The 22,635-nt window shown below is 46.0% G+C and overlaps 2 protein-coding genes across 3 annotated transcripts in view; both read left to right on the forward strand.

The window, feature by feature from the left end:
- Positions 1 to 335: 335 nt before the first annotated feature.
- LOC135397502 (venom phosphodiesterase-like) overlaps positions 336 to 22,635 on the forward strand; it is a gene marked incomplete at its 5' end in the record, with an annotated part of 48,228 nt that continues 25,928 nt past the window's right edge. Inside the window, 2 exons of the mRNA XM_064629106.1 lie at positions 336 to 470; positions 21,355 to 21,418. Of these exons, the coding sequence (XP_064485176.1) occupies positions 336 to 470; positions 21,355 to 21,418 (199 nt within the window). The remainder of the gene's footprint in view (positions 471 to 21,354; positions 21,419 to 22,635) is intronic.
- LOC135399167 (uncharacterized) lies at positions 4,930 to 6,799 on the forward strand. Of its 2 annotated transcripts, none has more exons than XM_064630915.1 (2): positions 4,930 to 5,346; positions 5,889 to 6,799. In XM_064630915.1, exon 2 carries the CDS (start codon positions 5,897 to 5,899, stop codon positions 6,491 to 6,493), a length of 597 nt encoding a protein of 198 aa, XP_064486985.1. In that variant the 5' UTR covers positions 4,930 to 5,346; positions 5,889 to 5,896; the 3' UTR covers positions 6,494 to 6,799. The 2 variants fall into 2 exon arrangements, with proteins under 2 accessions (XP_064486985.1, XP_064486984.1); XM_064630914.1 differs by lacking the exon at positions 4,930 to 5,346 and adding an exon at positions 5,354 to 5,509.

A 22,635-nucleotide genomic window follows, 5' to 3' on the forward strand; every position in this document is an offset into this window, starting at 1 on the left:
CATAACTGACACACTCCAAGCACAGCATCCTCCTCCTCCCCCCACTTCCGCTCGCAGAATCGTAAAAAAAAAAACACCAAACAAAATCCTCCGAATTGCGCAGCAATCTCTCCGGCGCGAAATCTCATCCTCTCGAATGCAAATCTCGTGCCCAAGGTTTCACATAAGGTGAACACTTTCACCGACTCACCTCTTATGATTGGCATTCCTGCTTGACCTTCCACCATTGGGGATATTCCCGTTAGCCGACGTCGTAGGTGATGGATCCTCGACGTGGGCTTTCGAAGTCGCGGTCGAAGCTGCGGTCTTGTGCTCACCGTGCACCATGATTGACTTGGGTGGCTGTGCCTTTCGCGAGGGGCTTGGGGCGTCCGCCCCTGACGCCCGGTCCTCCAAGTAAGGCGTCATCAAAGCACCTCAAGTCCCCCGAAATCCTCCTGTCAATAGGTCCACACCGGCTCCATGGCGCGGTAGGTCTCACATGTGTAGATCCCAAATAGTGAACCGTTGTGCAGATGACTTCTGTTGCGATTTACTTTCGGTTTCGGTTTCCAATTTGGAAGAACGTCTGGGTCGTTTTTGTGCGTGGAGTCGTGCTGTCTTTGAAACCGGCGTTTTGTAAATATGCTTCTCCCGCAGCTGCCGGCGAAGCACGCTTTGATGCGACGGCGTACGCTCCGGTGCGCGTTTTTGCTTGTGTTTTTCGTCTGCTGCGGCAGCGGTACTGCGCATGCGTGGGTTTGCATCGCCGCACTGCGGAGGAAGCGGGAAGTTGCGATGACAGCGGAAACCGTAAGATGGCGCAACCTGTGTTCACGCTGTCGCGGGGTCGTTGATTAAGCGATTAGGCGGGGATTTTGCAATGAAGAACAGCAGATGCTGCGTAAAGAGGACCATTTGACTTCTGATTATTTCCAACAAAAACGCAACGTTACTAACACAGAAAACGTGTTTTACAGCGTCATTTCTTTTCTTTCACGCATTTTTTTTTCTTTTTCGTTGCCTGTACTCCTGTAATGATACGTCCACCAAAAAGGGCAGGAATAATTTTTTTCTTTTATGTTGTTTATTTCCTTGATGTTGATATTTTCCTATAGTATCGACAGGTGGCGCAAGTCTACCTGAGTGCTTAGTAATCATCTGTATTTTTCAAATATAACACTGGGTTGCCAAGGGGTGCCGCGGTGGAGCGGTTATTTAGCCCGGGGGGTCTCGACACAAATCTTGGAACCCGCATGACGGAGACGAATTTTGAAATGAGTGCGCTCCCTCGTGCAAACAAAAGGTATACGAGTGAAGAGAAATGTTATGAAAGAAAGCAAACAGCTGAGATACGTTGCTGGTTTGTTTGTGTGTGCTATCTGGTCAGTGTCCAGTCTATTTTCTCGGAATAAATATATTTCATGGTTCATATCTGGGGCAGAATACATAAGAAAGGAAAGAAAGAAAGAAAAACAATGCGTTATCACATCATGTGACTGTTAGGTAATCTGCTATGTAAATCACAATGCTACTAATAACATCTAATCCAGTCAATTTAATGGAAAAAGGCAACTGTAAAAGTGCATTTCACAAAGAGCACTGAAAACAGGACAACACACACATATAGAGCGCTGTCCTGTTTTTAGCGCGTTTAGTGAAATGGAAGTATCTTACCAACAGGCCCAAATAGATGTTTTAGTGAACTATAAAAGTACTGAGTACATTTTTGGAAGTATCTGTAACTGTAGCAGTGTACTTTCTCCCACGGGGCATCCGTAGCTGTGGCTCAGATACAGTTACAGATAATTCAGATACTTTTTTACAAGTAACTTTAGCAACCCTGTTTGTGTTATACTGTGTGAAGTACTGATACAGATTTGTGCTGTCACTTGTCCGAGCATGAGCTTCTGTGGCATGGCTTGTATGTGTCATATTTTAAAATCGCTAGAAAAACACACTACTGCTGGGAAGCTAAAAAGACGAGACAAGACCATTTTAGCGGTTTTAAAATATGAACTACCGAACCACGCAGTTTTTAACCCTTTCCGATATATTGTATGTGTCAATTTCACGAGAAAAAAAAAGAAGAAGCAGCAGCAGCGGATAACAGGAATCTTCTTAAGGTATGGAGGTGTGGTCTGCCTCTTTCCGGTTTGTTTGTTTGTATTTGTTTTTGTTTTGTTTTTTCTGGCTCTATTGTTGCACCCACAAACGCGTTTTGGAGTAGCCAGTCCTGACTGGGTCGGGACTAACCTCTCCGTATTTTTTATTTTCTTATCCAATCCAATCCAATGGTCTCCCTGCGGCGGTGCACTTCAGAGCCAGCTGGGTTGAGTCCTTCCTTGTCCCTAATTCCTCCACTCTTTACAGCTCTCAGCTAAAGTAAACTTTATCTGACTTTATCTCAGGAATACCCGCCATCAGAGCCGTATATTAAAGGAGAGTCTGGCCATTGGGAGGAGTCACAAAAAGAGGCTCGACCTGTCAATCACAGTTTCGCTCTTCTGATTGGTTTGCTTTTTACCAAGGGGGTCGCCATGGCACCACACTGCCACCCAAAATGGCGACGAAAACAAACACAATGAAGCGGGGATTTTGTGACAAAAAATTTTCACAGACTAACCTGATTTTACGCTGCAAATATACATCCTAATATAAATTTCTCGGAAATCAGTTTCAACTTATGCTCATCCATCGATATCTAACTGAAAATAATACGTTTGGTCGCCGGTGTTAGGCCTAGTGAACACGGCGATCACAACGAAATCATAGCAAAAATGGCGCTGTGCTGTACAATCTTATATTTAACAGCTGGATTTCATGGATATAAACGTTCTTGCCTCTTATATTCCAACTATTCATGTAGATTTGTTTAAAAATCATACCGACAACAGAACGTGTCCCAGCAGGTGGTTCTGCCGGCAGCGGTACAACGACGGAAGCAGACGACAATTCCCGACGTGCCTTACGCTCCCTAGGTGACGCTTATCAAATTTGCACCAACAATTCACTACTTTTGCAGATTGCGAGTGGTATCCATTTCAATCCCATCCAATCCACTTGCCACCCAAAATGGCGCTGCCCATGTTGGATGGGGGGAAAATAGTGAGGATAGGCTGATTGATAGCGCCCCATATTTCAAGACTTCATTGGTCGGAAAGCTGAAAAAGTGGGTGGAGCTTCAGGTATAGACATGACCCATTAATGGCCAGACTCCCTTTTAATATACGGCTCTGCCCGCCATTTGTCACTTCCCCCCTCAAGCGGTCGTTTGAGGCAAAATCACAACCTTTTACGCGTCACAGGCAGCGTGATTTTGAGGTCATATGACCATGTTTATATTTACAGCCTGAAGTTTTCGGGAAATATTTTTTTCCCAACTCGGGGGGGGGGGGGGGAGTAAAAATCATGGAAATCAACCGCTTTAAATTCGTGTGAATTCCGGTAGAAACATTTCCAGTATTGTAAAATTCGTGAGAAGGGCTCTATTACTCAAACGAACTGTACTCGTCTGGTACAAACGGTGATGCAATTGCGTTTGCTTCAAACAAGCTAGTGTGCATTCCTAAAGACGTTTCAGTCAGAGCAATTTGCCAGCTAAAAATCGGGTTTCACCCTAACGAGGCAACCTTCCATTCGGGTTGCAAATTCGGGTTAATTTTATATTTCGTTTTAGTGCTTGCCGGCGACATATTCTCATCAACGTAAATGAGCCATGAAAGTAGTTTTGAAAGTGTAACTTTTACGATGCATCTTACGCGAAATGGTAGCTCATTCCTCCCAAGTGTGAGTGCATCGTATATCGGCTGGGAAGAGTGGCATCATGCATACACCACCCCTACCCCCTGGAATTTCTGAGATCCCCACCCCCCTTGAAAGCTCGGCACCAGTCCAGAGGTCGATTTCTGGGGGCTGTGTGAGTCCTAGCGCAGGTGTCGTTATCACATCTTTATGAAGATGTGGTAACTATATAATTCCTAACTATAGGAGTGGTCAGCCTCGCGAGGCTTCATCTACAATGGACATCGAATAGAACTAATTACCGAGGTCGGAAGAAGTTACGAAACGACGCGCAGAAACAGCAAATACGTTGCTTACAAAAGAAAGGAAAGGTGTTGTCATGGGTCATGGGCGCGGCCATCTTTATGGTCACGTGCATGTTGACGTCTGCGGTGACGTGTGACCAGGGCCTGTCCAGAATGCAATGCGTTCGTCTGACGCGCTGTCGTCTGCGAAACGATATGTTGCGTGTACATATTCTCACATTGATTATTCGCATCGATATGCCAAAATAATACAAAAGATAAACTATAGTGCAGTTGTTCCTATCGTCCCTCCTGAACGAACGTGTCATGTCGCTTTTCAAATGGGTTAAGGAGGCTTAGAAGCCGAACTTACACAGGTGTATGGTTCATAATATGAACGGGTCATTCTTTTACAAAACGTCGGCATTAAAAAGGCGTATCACTTGTGAATACAATGGGTACGTAAGTGCATGGCGCCAGTAACCAACACCAGCGCCAGGATAAACAGATGGAATAAAATAACTAGAAATAAAGGAGGCACAGAGGAGAGTCCTCTCCTCTATGCCTCCTCTGTCCTATACGCTAGTGACCACAACTGATGATGATTATCATCGCCCTTTTATCAAAACAGTCAAGCTCAATTTTCGCTGAAACTTACGCTTTGTGAGAACCTTAAGTCCACGAGCGCATTGCCTGTAGTGTCACGTCATAGGTCATGTCTTCCCACCAAGCAGCAAATGTACTGAAAGTCGAGTGCAATAGGGTGGAGGGTAGGTGGAAGGCCTTGAAACAGACTTGTGAAACTAAAGAACATTGATAAGACACATGTCGGCCACCCCTATTGCACTCGACTTTCAGTACATTGTGCTGCTTGGGCAACGTGATCCATCGCTTCCTCCGCAGCCCACATTGCAAGACACCCTGCCGTTTCGATCCACCTGCTCTGTCACGGGAACTGCCGGTGCTTGGTGTCAGCAACGCGTCCCTGTTATCTTTCCTCGGAGGTCTAGAACGTCATCGACGTATTCAAATTGATATCTTAGTACGGTGTGAGTAGAGAGTTTTAGCAGACCGTTGATAACCTGAGTTAGGCGTCGAACCGTATCAACCGGATCCAATCAGTGGATAAGATTTGGGTCACGCGCGACTACGATTGGTTCCGATACACCACGATAACCTACTGTACGGTATACTAAAACTCACTAGTGAAAGTGCGGAGGCGTCAGCGTTAAACTACGGTCAAGAGATGAGGGGGAATCCTTCCACCTCTCCTATGGCATTTGTTTATACGGCAGATAGGGTTCGACGAAGACGACGACAAAAAAACGTTGCGTGCCATGTACGTGGTGTTCCTTTCATCCACCATACTTGGACGTTCCATTGCTGTTCTGTTCTCGCGCATTCGGCGCTCGCGTAGAGCATACCGTGACCCCAGCTGAGTATAAAGGACCCCAGGCTTACAAGGACCCTCGTAGAAGCGACGTCAGACATGGGAGAGTCAGGTAGGATTAGCTGTGGCGGTCGAATCTAACAGCCCATTTGCACGAATTCCTCGGCGCACTCCTCGGTAACTCTGGTAGTGCTCTACGCGCAAGCAGTGTGGAGGAGATAGTACTTTTTCGTAATTCTTGCGTATTTTTAACCGGAAGATCACTTGTGCCGCGATGGTACGATACTATTCGGTTCCCCCTACGGCACTGAACGCGGAATAAATGTGTAAAAGCAGACGACGCGTCCACACTACGATAGTTCTCTGTTCTCCGCAGCGCGCCGACACCGTTCGATCTCGGAGCGTATGTACTCCACTTCACCCATGTAACGCCCTCTACAGGGTTTTTTGGGTGTCAGTAAATTGAATTGAATTCAATTGACTTCCGACAGGTTTCCCCATGACAGATGAGAACCGTCGCATCTCGGAGGCCTCTGAGGAGGAGGAAGACCACGTAGTCGCCTTCACGGGCGTCATCGGCACTGTCTCTCACCTCACAGACGTGCAGGGGGTCATTGCAGTCGCGCACCCTTTGAAATGGGTGGTCCTCTTTGGCGTCCCCGCCTTCGAGGACGGCGTCTACAACAATTTCCGCCAGGCGAACCTCAGTGTTGGCGACATGGTTGTCATGGACGCCACGTTGAGTCCGCAGGATACCAGGAAAGACGTCTTTGAAGCATCGCGTGTGACACGCTACGAGGAGCCCCAGACGCAGCCAGACGTCGACAGTCCCTTTGCACCCAACGGCCTCGAGGAGCACGGGACCGTCCAAAGTTTCGGTCGCATGTTTGGGTTCATCACGTTTGGGACGGGGATGAGAAAGCTCGCCTTCTTTCACGCCGCTGACGTGAAACTAGGGAACGAGTACCTCGATCTCGGGAACATCCCTCTAGACCACGTGATGCGGGTCGGAGACAAAGTTCTTTTGAGAACCGTCAAGAATGACCGGCGTAGAAGTAAGGCTAGGTGGAGGGCAGAGGTCGTTTACGTTGAGTAACTATGGTAAGTGAGCTCAAAGAGCAAGCCAGCTTTGCATGGTGTTTTCTTTTTTTTTTTTCTTCTTTTTTCTTTCTTTTTTTGCGCTCCAATGAAGCTTTGTGTGTGGCTCGACCTGGGTAGTGAAGATCGCCATAGTTTTTCTTGTTTTGTTTTTACGTTTTAGGTTTTAAGTTGCGTTTTACGTTTTAAGTACGTGCTTGGTCTGCTAGCTGCGCAGGCATCGATTTATTTTTTCTTACTGATGAACATTACGAGCGATGTTAGAATTACTCCTGTTAAGTACAATAAAGTTGTTGATTTGTCATCCTGGTCTTGTTGTGTTTATAATCTTAACAGAGGTACACGGGCAGGGTCTCATTTGATCGGTGCCGATCCGATACCGATGCTGGCCATTTTCAGCGAAAATAGAATTAATTAAAATGATCGAATGAATAAATTTGTAATTGAAATAGAATTTAGCCGGAAACGTCCAGATAGTCGGCCATATCCGAATAACAAACTCGAGAGCAGATGAGCCATCAGTTGTCAGCAACGCCAGAATTTATTTCGGAGGACACAGGAAACTGTCCTTCGTCAATTCGACAAAATTCACGTCTTGTGAACTCTTACTGATGACCTTAACTCGAAAATCATTATTCGTTTGCTCAAAAAAAAAAAAAAAAAAAGTGCCAGAGCTGTTCTCTTTATAGGCATCGTGCATTCTCGAGAGTCACAACAATGGGTTCCTGACTGTCATCACATCTATTCTGGTCGTCGAGTGGAAGCGACAACATCAATACAATGACTTTAAGACACTTAAGAAAGTCTATGAGTATTTTTTTGTTTGCAGGGCTCCCGTAAACCTCGCAAAATCTCCACACGAAACAAATACAGGCGTGTTCTGCTCGAGCTTATCTAGGGAATGACACATTTTTGAAGGCCTGCCGCGATCCACTGATTTTTGGCGAAAAAGTTTGTCAAATTTTCAATACATGGGAGTCTATACAGGGTGTTTCAGTTAAATCCCCGGGCTAAATAATTCGCGAACCGGTGCACCAATCGAATAACTTTCTTTTTTACAAGTATCTGTCCAATACCGCCTACAAGATGCGCACCGCGTGAATGAGCGGGAGGCGCTCATTATTTAAATAAAAATGCAAATGAGTTTCGTAAAAAAGCGTAACTTCTAAAGCAGGGCGCTGTCGGTATTAAAATGGGTACTACCCCTTTTGGGACCTTCAGTGGACACCTTTCAGAGAAAAATCTGCCACCGAAGCGGGTCATTTGTTGCAGTAATTAATTGGTTTCGGTTTACGTATTTTTGTCGCGGCTGGTCGCGGCGAAGCGCAAAAAGACGCTCTTTCACTCCCTTATCCATCAATGAATTACGTCCTTACACCAATGAATTACACCAATGAATTACGTCCTTTTGCGCTTCGCCGCGACACGTGGTGGACAGGAAGTAATGGCGGTTTTGAAAAGAGCGACCGCCAGGGGTCCCACGGAAATCTGTTCGAAACGGCCGCTCCTGTGTTTCCTTCGTCCATGGTGGGTACAACGCGAAGGGGGAAACTCCTCAAGGTTGCCTACCCCGCCTGACGAAGTCTCGCTTTCATACGCATGCGCATGCCGACACTATACGGCGACATTTTATGCCTCACTGACGATGATGACGAAAATCTCACGCGTATTGTACTGGCGTAGTTTCTGTGGAATTTGATTAAATACACCGCCGACGTCACTGTATTCTATTCACGTTTGAAATTTTGAGTATTCGTGCACTCTTATGGTCGCAGACGAAGTCAGGCACGGAGTCTCGTGCCCTCCGTCTCGAGGAAGAAGAAGCTAACGGCCATTGCCCTGAGGTAGAAGAAGAAGAAGAAGAAGCACCGTCTTGCGCCACTGTTGAAGAAGAACTGTTCTTCTGTTAACCATTTGCCGAGCGATACAGGTCACTTGTTGCCAAGGGTTTCGACTTCCCTTTGTCAGCATGCCGTCGTCAGTAGGCATAAATGTACGTTCACTTTTGTTCCTCTATGTTTTACAGTAAGGCAAGGCCAGAGTCGCCGATGTTTCGAACAGAGACCGTTCTTCTGCCCAGAAGAATCGTCTTTGTTCGAAATATCTGAACATTTCCTTGCCGGTGCTCCATAGCATTTCAGAGAATACCATACTATAGATTGAGTCACATGCTTTCCTATACGAAGCTCAGAGTCATCGTCCCTGTCAGCAACTTGCTCTGCTGTGCCAAACAAAACCAGACAAAACCTGATTACGTCATGCTTACGTCATGCTTACGTCGTCGTGAAATCGAAACCGGATTTGAACATATCGTTGTTGTTTATCGTTTTTGTTTTCGTTTGTCTCAAAAACGATTATGATATACTGGAGTAATTTTGCATATGATGACCACATCTCCACGTCTCCAACTCCAATCTCAAAATCCATCAACAGCTCCACACTATCCATTTTCGTAGAATTCGTAAGGAGAGTAAAAGACGACATACATTTGATTTCGTATTATAGATCGTGGGTCCAGGACGCATGCTGAACCCACACTGTCCCCCGCTCCTTCCTGCTGTCCTCTCTCCATCTGTCCACGTCTGCACGCCGCTCATAGCCACAATTGCTTCGCGGCGCTAACACGACATATAAGTGCCGGCAGTGTGCATTATGCGCGTACACAAATTTTCGAAAGAGGCCACAAAACCTCATCGATCTGGATTCTCCAAGAGTAAGAGAGTTGCCTTCCCTCTCCTAGCAACAGCGCGAACGTTTCCGCTCATCACCCAACGTTGCAAGTGTTCCTGCAGCCGCGGTGAGGAGACGGAGGTGGATGGATGGATGGATGGATGGATTGTAGTGGCACCCCTGGCGGGCCTCTTTGTAACGAGGGTCCAGCATTCGAATGCGGACATGCCTAAAAAATAATACCAATTCTAATAAATTTACGTCGACGAAATTCTTCTAATGCTCCGGATGGTTTCCTATCTCTGTTTGCTCGGTGCCGAAGTCCGTGATAGTCAGCACTTGAAGCCTGTTCCGGTTCCGCCACCGCATCCGTTGCGCCGCGAACTCCATGGCCGCGAATCACAGTGTTGAACACGTTGCCGTATTGTTGCCATTCATGCTTCGGTGGGTGTCAGTGTCCATTGTCCCAAAAGTTCTCTACTTTTATGAGTCCATGTCTTTAACCTCCGTTTCGTTTCACATATTTCTTGCTCGCCATCTTTTCCGGTGCCAAATCCCAGGGCCACTTGTAGGGAGCACTGTCTCGGAGCGCCTTGCGCTTTGCAAACCAATATAACATGTGCCGTTGATTCCAATTCACCAGATTCACATAGCGGACATTTTTGATCACAGCTCTCATATTTGCTTCTCAGTGTTCTCGTACGTAGCATTCCACTTCTGGCATCGAACAATAGGCCGCTCTACGGAGAGTTATCATAGAGGTGGAGCACATTTCCTATGTCAGTCTTCCAGTCTCTGTAGGTCGCCAAAGCTGGCTTCTGTTCCATTCGTCTCCTCCAGTCACGCGTTTCTACTGTAATTATCTGTTCTCGTATTTGTTTGGCCGAGGGTTTTGGTGAGTCCCGATCCAGAAGCATAACTGGAATTTCGTACTTCTCCGACAGTTTTTTGGCCCGTTTCCAGTCAGTTTCCATTTCGTAGATAATCCCATTAGGTGTATAGCCTTGTACAGAATTCTTGGCCATCCATGTTCGTCCATAGTGCTCAGTCTCACCTCGTACGTCACCTTGCTGCAAGCTTCTCTTGCTTCGAACGTAGATACTCCCATGTCGCCGAGTACAGCTTCGTTCGGGGTAGACTTGTGGGCCCGGAGTGCCATTCGGCCTATTTCCCTTTGTTTCCTCTCCATGTATTCTCGTGTGCTTGATCCAATACAAATTATTCCATTGCCGAAAGTTAGGCTAGGAACTACTACAGCTTTCCACAGTTCCCTTACCACTTGTGGGTAACTGTAACTCCACTGCGCAACTCTGTTTAGATACCCCATTGCCCGCTGTGCCTTCGTTCGCAGTTTCTGCTCATACTGTTGAAAACCAGTTGCAGCAGTTTCGATGTTGATTCCCAGATAGGTATAAGAGTCCAGATTCGGTAAAAGCTCACAATTCAAGGATTACCTTGCTTCCCTATGTATAGAATTACAGATTTCTTGGTGTTGAAATCCAGTCCTCTCTTTGTTGCAAAAGTTCCACATATGTTAAGCATGTTTTGTAGCTCTTCCTCTCGCTCCGAAATTAACAAAATGTCGTCCGCGTACAAAAGTCCTGGTATAGTTAAATGTCGTTGCTTGCCGTCTTCCCAGTATTCCAGTTGGAGTCCCATTTCCGTTTTCAGGAGAAGTTCTTCCAGTTCCGCTATATAGATATTGAAGAGTTCAGGCGATAGTGGGCAGCCTTGTTTCACCCCTTTCTTGATTGGTATGCTGCTTGTCATCTTCCCTTTCCATTTTGCAGCTGCTGTTGCACCATCATACATAGCCTGAATCATTACAGTTAGATCATCTTCAATTTTGTATTGTTTAAGTATATCCCAGAGCTTTCCCTGTTGTACCGAATCATATGCCTTCCTGATATCAAGGAATCCGAGATACAAAGCTCCGTTTTGTTTTCTTTTGATATCTATCAGCTGTGTTAATACAAATAGGTTATCCTCCAATCTCCTGTCCTTTCTAAAGCCGTTTTGCATCTCTCCAAATATTCCTTGTTCTTCCACCTGTTGTTCAAGTCTATTTCCAGTGCAAAGGTCCTGTAGGCTGTAGATGTCACAGTTATTGGTCGATAGTTGTTGAAGTCTTGTTTGTCCCCCGTTCCTTTATATAGCAGAGTTATCCGTGACTCCTTCCATTTCATTGGGATTTCTTTTGTCCTCTACACATTATTGAATAACGTTGTCAGCCACTTCTTTCCTTTGGGGCCTAGCTGTTTCAGTATCCTTGGAGATACCCCATCGGGCCCTGCGCTGCTTGAGGCATCCAGTCTCTGCAGTGCATGATCCACCTCTTGTAATGTGATTTTCCCTGTGGAGATGCTTGTGTTGTTTTCCTTGGTTTGTGTATCCAGTTGTACGGGTATTGTAGTTCTACCTCCTGTCTCACTGGACATTTGCCTGGTCAGCCATTTTTCGAGCTTCTTAATTTCCTCTATATGGGCTGGGGAACTAGAGTCTGAGTGCTTCTGCAGTTTTTGTGTCAATGATTTGATATAGCCCCAAAATTTTGTCGGTGCCTTTCTACCTGCTGTCTTCAATGACTGGATAAACTTTTGGTCCACTTGTTTAATCTTGTTTTGTATCATGCCTGCAGCTTGCTGTTTAGCTGTCGCGATATTCTTCCCACGGTCGTCGTTTGCGAGGTGGATGGATGGATGGAGTGTAGGGGCACCCCTGGTGGCCTCTTTGGAACGAGGGGATCCTAGCTTTAAATGTGCGGACGTGCCATGGTCGTCCTTTGCGGACGTGCCATGGTCGTCCTTTGCCGGACGTGCCATGGTCGTCCACTGCGGAGCAGCGTTGCCAGACGCACTGCGAGTTGCGCGCCCCAAGACGTAGTTACTTCTCAAACTATACGTTAATTTTATGATACTTCCGCTTCACATAGAAAAACAATATTTGAGGAGGATACGTGGAGAATTGGAGAGGAGAATACGTGGAGAATACATAGGCTACGCGTGGATTGCAACAGCATAAATTTGGTAGATATTCTGAAGGCGACGAGATCTAGGAAGTATATAGTGGCACTTAAGCACTGTTCCAAAAAAAAAAAAAGAAAAACAAACACAAAAATCAATCAATCAACTGTTCCTTCTATTGAATAGTGGCAGTTTGAAGACAAGGCACCAGCAGTGGGATTCGAACCCGCACCCTCTGACTGCCGATCAGAGATTACACGGTGCTAGCAACCGCCTCTTCAAACGTATATACCAAGCCACGCTGGAAACACGAGGGACACACTCAACCCTCAGCACGCATTCCTCTCTGACATTGTTGCCAGTCACAAACAGACGAACACAATTCGTGGCGGGCGGCATCCTTCTCATGGAGACCTAGTTTAGATTAGGCAATTAAGACCACCGAAGGACAGACACAACACAAGCCTCACAACGCGCCAGTATTTCCCATATTTGGGCCAATATTGGCAATAACCGGCTAAATAATGGCTCAGGATTGGATCAATATTGGGCCCTTATTGCCAATATTGGGTCAAGATGTTGTGCTGCTTTGGATACTTCCATTGAATTGGTTAATTGTTTAATTGCCTCATCTACTACTACGTTACGACGCTTCCTTTTGTTTTTACTAGAGATGGGACGAATCCAAAATTTTCCGAATCCGAATCCGAATCCAAGGAAAGTTCTACGAATCCACGAATCTTACGAATCTCGAATCTTTCGAATCCTTTCTTTAAAAAGAGTTTAAAAAGCTAAGAAAGAAAAAAACATCTTCTAGCGAAAAGTGTTTTGAAGCAGAATATGATACCTTTGTTCAACGAAAAACAAATTAAATAATTCTTCAGTTTCAGGAGAAAATATACCCATATAGTTCTTCTTAAACGTAATATAATTTAATGGTGTTGTTCTTCGACTGCAAGAAATGCATAAATTCTCGAGTCTGAATTATTTTCATATAACTAAGCAACATCACAAGCAAAACCAGGTTACTTTTAAGCTTGTAACGTAACAGTTCCTACCTGAACTCTTGCAGTCCAGAAGCAATGTGACAAACAAACAAAAAAAACACCTGTCGGCCAATGAGGCTTTTGGCGGACTCCGGAGGCGCCAATTTAGAAAAGAAACAAACAAAACGTGGTTGGACGGATTCGAAAAGATTCGATTCGCCGTTCTGGGCAACTGAGATTCGATTTGCGAATCTCGAATCCCTGCCTAGATTCGAGGATTCGCGGATTCGGTTGGCACCTCTCTAGCTTTTACGTATACAGAAGTTTCCGTTGGGTATATATACACTGTCGCGCCGTCTCAAGCACCAGGAGCTCCGATCTTCAACTTGTACTTATCCCATAACGCGCGTTCAACCCGTCACTTCGGCCCGTGATCCGCCACGAGCTTCTGCGCCAGCCTACCAGAAGCGGCTTCGAGCGCGCGAACTTTAATATATAACGATAGCGAATCGCTATGTTTGAGTTCAAGATCGGGGCCGGGCGTTTTAGCGCTCAAGGCATTCATTGTTCCTCCAAACAATATCGAGACAGCAGCATAACTTATAATCTCCTGACCGTTATTCGCAGTCCGACAGCGGCTGGGAAGACAGGCACCGATGGTATCATCGCTGTCGTCATCGCTACTGCTCATCTGCACTGCCCTCACTGCCATCGGCTTCTACCGTCATCCCCAGGTTGTTCAATAAGGACAGTTATCTTCTACTCGTCGCCCGAAGTCTTTCTACGCCAGACATGCAAGGCTCCGCCTGCAAGCGTTTTCGCAGATATCATGAACCAGTCCATGAAGCTGAGCGCTAACCCTTGCCACGACTTCTACCAGTACAGCCTGCGGGGTAACGTCTCCCTCAGCCTCAGAAACCTGCGAACCAGACTTGCGCGTCAAGAAGCTCTGTCGGAAATCTCTTCTACGGAAACGGGTCCAACTTGACTGAAGGCTCGGCACGCATGAAGACTTTTCAGCTGTACCATTCGTGCCTCAAAGACACGTCTAATTGCCGACACCCTGTACGTAAAGAGTATTTCGTTGGTGGTTACCGATTTAATGCACGGAAGCGACAACTCTTCCAGGAGGATCCTCTCGAAGTAATGTTCACTATGGCGAGCCTGATTCAGGATCGGTATCATGATCCATCTCGGCATGGACTTATAAGCACACTAGCAAGGCCAATCGCATGCCTTTCGACCATCCGCTACGGCTGAGAGCATCAATCCCGTGCTAAAGGCGTGGGCCAAGTTTGGACTTGCAGAGGCCCGGAAGAAAACGGAGCCTCTAAACATTGTCATGGACGTCCTGCAGCTAGTGTGGGGACGCAATGTCACATTCTCAGAGCTTCAGCGAAACTGCGAATGAGATTCTCAAGCACTGAAACCGAAGTCCATGTGCAGATTAACAAGTTTATTCGCCGTAGATGACAGTTCGAAAGATTTATACCACCGTTATTAGAGACATTGGCAGCCTATCCACAGGCGCTTAAAACCGACAATTTGATAAGATATCTATCGGTCGACGGTACAAATTACACAGCGGACACCGAGATCACCGTCGACCAAGGGATCTAGAAGCTGCTGGACGCCGTCTTCAGCACGATACACGTGAAAAAAGTTGCCACATACATCTCGTGGGAACTGGGAAGACAGCTCAGCATGTATATTTTCGACGAATCCACTTCGCAAGATCATCCATCCGTCTGCCTGTCAATGATCGAAACCCATTTAGGAGCTGGTGCCACGTACGGACCCCTTACCTTCCGCTACTTCACGGATAGGGAGAGGGGAAACGCTATGGAGATGTTTCCCAGTACATCCGTGCGGTGACGGCCGAATCGATCCGATATGTCACTGGCAGGAATGTTGCCGAGAAGGCCCATTTGGAGTCCATAGCTGGGAGGTTGGAATCTTCCCGCTTCGAAGTTGTCTACCCGAACGCCCTTCAGAATGAAGCGGCACTGGATGCCAAACTAGCTCCGATATCTGTGTCGAACGAGAGCTTCATCGAGAACTATTTGGTTCTTTCGGAAGCAATGTGGCGCAGGACAAAAGAATACGGCGTTCCTGATTGGCTGGAATGGACCGAACTCTCAGCGAAAGTCATCTACACTCCTGGAAAGCTTCTGCGAGCTCCGGCAACGTACTTGATGCCGCCTCTTTTTTCCCTGGAAGGGCTTCGCGCTACAAACCTCGGCACATTTGGCTGGTCCATAGCAGAAATCATCTGGCACGTCCTGGAAGCTGAAGACGTGGAGCTCATTGATCAGAACACAAAGTCTTACATGGCTGACGTCTACTCGAGCACGATGCGGTGCTTGAAGCACCATAAGTCCGACGCGCGTTACGTGCGGGATGCGTTTCATGCAATGGCCATGGACTCCGTGGTGAACGTGTCCGGGGAACCTTGACGGTGCAGATGCTGAGAACACGTAAGGCGACTATGCAACTTCTGTTCGTGTCTGCTTGCCTGGAGGATTGTGGTGTAGACGCGGATGAGGCAAGCAAGCTGTGCAATGTCCGCCGCCATGAATATGCTCGTTTCGCGAGGGCCTTTGAATGCTCAGATATGGGTAAACCTGGCGGCAATGATGCCGACTGCGATTTTAATTATCTTCGCTTTGTATCTGAATTATTGACGGTCAGCGTTTAATACACGAAGCAGATATTGTCATTAAAGTAGCTGTATCGTCCACGAACCTTAAGTTGATTTCAATGAACGTCAGGTGAGTGTCATGATATTCGTCTGGATTGACAGTCTTCAGGCGATGCACAATCGTTACAGCGCATTGCAGCTCTGTATAGAGTCTACACCATCTTCAATCTACTTGTGCAATTCATGCTACCAGTGGACACAGTGCACGTCAAAAACTCCCTCCCTCTTGCAGGTCTGGTCACCTGTTGTCCAGACTCTGCCGCGGGAGCGGGGTGGGGGAGAGGGGATTACGAAAATGTAAAAACCTTCACGGTATCAGTGGTGGCGGTCCTGCGTGTCACTGACATGATTTAATATCGCCCAAAACTTTGCGGACTTCTCCAGAGAGCGTCCCGAATATTCATTCTGACGCTAAGTTGATCACGTAGGAAAGTCCCTGATTACATCACCTTTCAAGACTAGTTGAAAGATCTGTTCCACATTATCTGTGGCATGCGTACGCATGTCATGTTGGGATGATGGTAATAGGTGCTTTGTTGCAGTTGCATCCATGACCGTAGGTCAGGCCACCCGTGACTTGTTCTTGCCCATGTACAGAGTTACCCATGAACAACAGTTCTGATACCAAAAGAAACGGGGTGTGCGTAAAGCATATGTTCATTTAAAATCCGCAGTTTACGAGGTAAACGACCTATAGAGATGAAAAGAATAAGGAACGGACGAGTTGGTGTTGATTTATATTGATGTAGCGCGCACAGGAACGACGACGGAAGAACTAGACAGGTCAAGCGCTGCCCGCCAGGAGATGGAAAGCAAGTCACGAATAGTATATAATTTCAATACAAGATGGCGACAAAACTTTTACTTGTCACGGTATGTTGTAAGCACTCATTGCGTTCCCTACCAAAGCCTCCCAAAGCCTCATTGGAAGCCTCATGTATCTTGTGCAGGGCACAAGACCAGACATAGCATTTGCGGTCAACTACCTCAGCCAATTCAACACGTCCTACACCATCCAACATTGGAAAATGGCAAAGCGAGTGTTGAGATACTTACAAGGGACAAATAGTTTTTGCCTACAGTACAAAGCGAACAACGACCGGTTTCACGGGTATTCGGATGCTAGTTGGAACTCAGATACGGCATGTGGAAAATCTCAGAGTGGATTTGTATTCATAATGTCGGGAGCGGCAATCTCCTGGAAATCCACGAAACAAAGAATAGTCGCTTTATCGACCTGTGAAGCTGAGTATGTGGCTCTGTGTGAAGCCATGAGGGAGGGGAAGTGGTTCAGGATGTTTTTATGTGAGCTGGGATTTGACTCTCTATGCGAAGATGCGACAGCACTATATTGTGACAATCAATCTGCAATCAAGCTCTCTGAAAACCCCGTCCAACACCAAAGGTCCAAACATATCGACCTCAAATATTTGTTTGCTAGGAAAGAAATAGAAGATGGACTTTTTCAGGTATCGTTTATCCCCACTACAGAAATGGTAGCCGACTACCTGACGAAACCGGTATCAGGAGTCAAGAACAACTTTTGCGCCGTACATTGTGGACTTTCCATTTCACCGTGAATTGACGAATGAGCGTGAGGGGGAGAATGTTGTAAGCACTCATTGCATCAATTCACAGTTTCACCCATCATCACTTTGTTCTCTTTTGCTTTGCTGTTGTGATGAAAATAAAGGACTCGTGAAGTAACGTTCACGAGGCACTTCGTGCTAATCGTTCAACACGGGCAGTCGTTCCTCGTTTCCGTCTTGGCTCCGGAGGCTCTGCTATCACGGTATTGTAGAAATAGAACAGATCCTGGTTATTGTATTAGGTGCGGTAAATATAGGTGGGCGCGGTGTCAGGTATGCACCCGCGACGTTTTGCTAATTGCAAATGAAAAGTGAAATGAAACTCCTCTGACCCCGAAATTTACTCTCCAGAACTGCAAAATAGTCACTGAACTTTGCAAACGATCCCCTGAATGCAACAGTCCGTGTCAATATGTGCTCTTCGCGCATTTTATGGAATAAGGCTATATAACTTAGCTAACTTGACAATTTTCCACCCGCGCAGAGTTAGAAAGTGTTAGTGGGCTTTCTTGACAAAATTGTGCCCTGTGCACGTTGCAAGATTTTATATCTCTCGACATGTCACGGTTGACGGTTTAATTCAAAGTATTTTAAGTCGTGGCATTCATTTAGTCCCATGCACTTACTCCCTAAAGGGATTAATTTTAACTTTTTGTGACAATGCCTTTAGTCCCTCAGAAGGAATAAAATTGCTCTATTTTTTCGGCGTGGTTGGGGGGGGGGGGGGGGTAGAAGGTGCCACTGGTACCAAGGTAATGCCACTGCATATAGGTCTGAACTGTGTCCGCGAAAGGAGTCCGGGTATTTATTATTATTTTTTTATTCCGTGTTTAGCGCCGCGAAGCAACTGTGGCACGCACTGAGAGGCGTACAGATGTGGACAGGTGGAGAGAGGACAGCAGGAAGGAGTGGGGAGACAGGGGGATAGTACGCGTCCTGGGCCGACTTCAGGGGGAACTGTGCCGACATTCGTCTGGAAAGTCTTGGGAAAACCCAGGAAAAACCTCAGACAGCACAACCGGTGGTAGGATTCGAACCCACTACCTCCCAGTCTCCAGCACGACCTTGGCTACCGCCAACAAGCGGGATGCCTTAAAGGTACTGCAAAGCAGCACCGATCAAATGTCATTTAGTGTGGCTATTCGATAGTCCGAGCCACCAGGAGAAAAACTGCGCAAGTTTCATTCCAATCGACGGTGCAATTAATTAGAAAATTACAATTAAAGATTACGGGCAACACCGTACCAGGTATTCGAAATGAATTCGTACTCCTGACACATACGGTGGCAACCACATTGCATGCGTATAACACTGGGCTCGACATAACGGAACCCTTCTCACGGAACCCTCTGTTGTAGCTGAAAAGTTCGCCGGATTCTTCTCTTCAGTTTTCACACCAGTCACAACAACGAACAGATGCTTTGCATCATCTGTTTCTGCTCCAAATCTCAGCCTTGCTCACTTTCAAATAGAAGAATCTGATGTTAAACGTGCCATCTCTGAGCTGAAATCGAGCACTTCAGCCGGCTTTGACCGCATTCCCAATTTCATTGTAAAAGGATGTGAGCCAGTGCTTACCCCTATACTTGCGGCTCTGTTTAACAAGTCGTTAAACACATCTACTTTCCCTTCATGCTGGAAAAAAGCCATTGTTGTTCCCATCCATAAAGGTGGTGCGCCAGCTGAGGTGTGTAATTACAGGCCCATATCCTTGCTATCTTGTTTTTCTAAGATATTTGAGAAGGTGGTGTTCCGACATCTGTCTTTTTACTTTCATTCGTTTCTGTCTGATTCACAACATGGTTTTACTACTGGCAGGTCCGTGGAAACTAATCTTGTGACTTATATTAACTATCTTAGCTTGCACATTGATAACCATAAGCAGGTTGATTCTGTGTATTTTGATCTGTCTAAGGCCTTTGACACTATTAATCATGAATTGTTGATCACAAAGTTGTCACTATATGGTATCTCACGTTCACTCTGTAAATGGTTTTCTTCCTATCTCTGCGGCCGGTACAACATTGTTCGGTACAAAGATGCATATTCTGATCCTTACTACATGACATCTGGTGTGCCCCAGGGATCTACCCTTGGGCCATTACTATTTAACATGTTTGTTAACGATTTGCCAACCTGTGTACTTAACTGCCACGTCCTGCAATATGCTGATGACATTAAGTTATTTCGAGTCATTGATAACATTCACAACTGTACCGCTCTGCAAGATGACATTTCACGGATCCATCGTTGGTGTTCAAACAATTTGCTTAACCTGAACATTTCTAAGACAGCCGTCATCTCTTTCACTCGAAAGCAGCATCCATGTCATTATACTTACTCTCTCGACTCTGTTCATATTAGACGTGAATCGTCCATTAAAGACTTGGGTCTTCATCTTGACAGCTCTTTAACTTTTCACACGCATGTAACTCAGCTGTGCAACTCTGCGATGCGTAAACTCGGCATAATCTCGCGGATCACCAAAAACTTTCAGGATCCATCTTGTTTCCTTCGCCTATTCTTCTCCACCGTAGTCCCTCTTCTTGAATTTGCATCGGTGGCCTGGAACTGCCTCAGTATCACTCAGTCCGCTGACATAGAAAACGTTCAGCGACGCTTCATCTTTGTTTTTCATCTTCGTCATCTTGGCTGCAGCACTTACTATAACTACGATCATATACTGAACAAGCTCTCGATCCCCACACTATCTCATCGCAGAACGATTCGTGACTGTCATTTCTTGTATAAGCTCATACATTCTGTCATCGCCTGCCCCGAACTACTATCGTGCATCAACTTTCGAGTGCCCTCACGTTCTCTGAGGTCTCATCTTCTTTTCTATCCTCACTCTTTTGCAAAGCTTCATCCAATCAATCGTTTACAACTAATGTTTAACTCCGCCTTACAACACCATGACATCGACATTTTCGCTCCTTCTCGTGATTTTCTTACTAGTATTAGTGCCATTGTTTCTATTTAACTTCGTTTGTTTCACCGTTAACCTTGTTGGCTTTTTGTATATTTTACTGTCGTATTTTACTGTCGTTTTGTATATTTTACTTTCTTTGCTCACATGTATAACCTTATATGGTGCACCAATTAGTAGACCCTAGTGGTTGTTTTTGGGTACCTTAACAAAAATAAAGTTATTATTATTATTATAACAATCCACCACAATCCACCATAAAAATCCGCCCCTGTAATCCACACAGGATCCACATCTGAGGATAAACGGATAAGCGAACTGAAATGAAATGCTGAGCCGCTGAAAAAAATGTGTCAGACGGTCAAGAAGCCAGACAGCGTCGGGACTTGTTTGTTCACAGAGAGAGTTTGTTCGTTCGAAAGAGGCCGCGAACAGAAGGAGCGCGCAGGCGCAGTAGAGAAGTAGGGAGCGCCTCCATCGAGCAGCGGCCCGCGCTGGGTTACTTAGCAAAAACAGGGGTTAACGGGTTAAACTGTTAACATGGGTTTCAGAATGCATAGGTAAACAGGAAAACTAATAATGTGGTTACTAAAATAACGAAGTTCCGATGTAATAGTGTGTAATACCAATTTTCAGTGTTGCCCGCTGTACAGGGGGTTGTTTTACACCAGGCGTCGCACCGCTCCACTACGCCGCATTTTTCATGGCAAATTAAAAATATAGCGCGTTGTCGGTCGTACGGTTCCGCATATGGTATTTAGAAGCAACAAAGACTCTAGTCACATCACCGGGGCTGGTCGACCTTTCCATGTGTCATGCACATGCGGCCATTGAAATCGACTTTGTGGCATTTACCACACGGCCACACAATTGCACGAAAAAAATAAAAAAAAGCATCTGTATATCCTTTCCAGACCCGGGAGAGCAGCTTTTTCTAGAAGGCTCTCACACACATTTCTCTCAGTTGCCTTTCAGACTGCGCAACCACACAATGGTTATCCATTTTCCCTTTTTGTTACAGGTGACGATTGTGATTTCCCTTGGTTCTCAAGCATTTGCCCAACAGGAAGAGAGCACATGTCAAGGTTAGTTTTTATGTAGCTTCATCGATAAGGTACACTCTCTATATATATAAACAAAAGGTGTACAGTAGTGGCGTAGCCAGACCTCCAAGGTAGGGGGTGCTCTATACGAAAACCCGCCCCACTCCCCCCGCTGATCCTGGGTGCGACAACACACAATACTTGTGCACACCGCAGCATGCGGTTGAAAAAAAAAACGAAAATAATTGATTCGGACATTCACAATGCGATTATACTGTGATGTCCAATGAGGTGGTTTCACGAGATTGGAAGAATTTTGAAATGCTCATACCATTCAAGTGTGCCGCTTAGATAGACGCCATGAACTGTAAGAACTTTCGCGATCGTCACACTGGTCCCCCCCATATATTATTTTCTCCTCGAATTTGCACGATTTGCGTGGGTCGGTCAGTGGCAGGTAGGGGGGGCTCGGGCCCCCCCTAGCCCCCCCGTGGCTACGCCACTGACAGTAACTCCTTTCTGGGGAGTAAACCCTTGCCACGTATGTCATTCGCTTTGGAGTGTACAATTACCCTTCAGTATAGGGACTTACATTGTCTCCTCACTTCCTTCAGGGATTGAGGAGACTCCTTTCTACGAGTAATTGTATTCTCCAAAAAGGGGTGATATATGTGGCAAGGAAAAGGAGTTAAAGTACACCCCCTTTTTTTAAGAGTGTACAATAATAATACAATGTGATAATTTGCGGCCATCGCTGACTATGCACTCTTAAAAAAGGTGTAGTTTAACTCCTTTTCCTTGCCACATATATCACTCCCCTTTGAAGAATACCAATTACTCTCAAAAAGGACCCTCCTCACTCCCTTGAGGGAATGAGAAAACCCCTTAACTCCCTACTGGAGAGTAATATAACTCTCCAGTAGGGAGTTAAAGGTTCTGAAGGGAGTGAGGAGACTCGTTTTTGAGAGTAATTGGTATTCTTCAAAGGGGAGTGATATATGTGGCAAGGAAAAGGAGTTAAGCTACACCTTTTTTTATTTTAAGAGTGTGGCCCGATTTCACCAACGCCTGTTAATACTTAAACCGAGATATGAATTTTCTAAACTTGGTGCTAATCCTCAAACCTGTGTTACCAACGGCTCTATATGTGACCCCGTGTGACGGGAAATATCGCTATCCCGCATTGGCGAAACAGGCTCGACTATTAGCACCAATTTTGCAGAGAAGTCTAATCTCGGTGTAAGTCACATCTGGTGTTG

Source organism: Ornithodoros turicata, chromosome 6 (assembly GCF_037126465.1).
Source record: "Ornithodoros turicata isolate Travis chromosome 6, ASM3712646v1, whole genome shotgun sequence".
In the NCBI taxonomy this organism is placed as follows: domain Eukaryota; kingdom Metazoa; phylum Arthropoda; class Arachnida; order Ixodida; family Argasidae; genus Ornithodoros; species Ornithodoros turicata.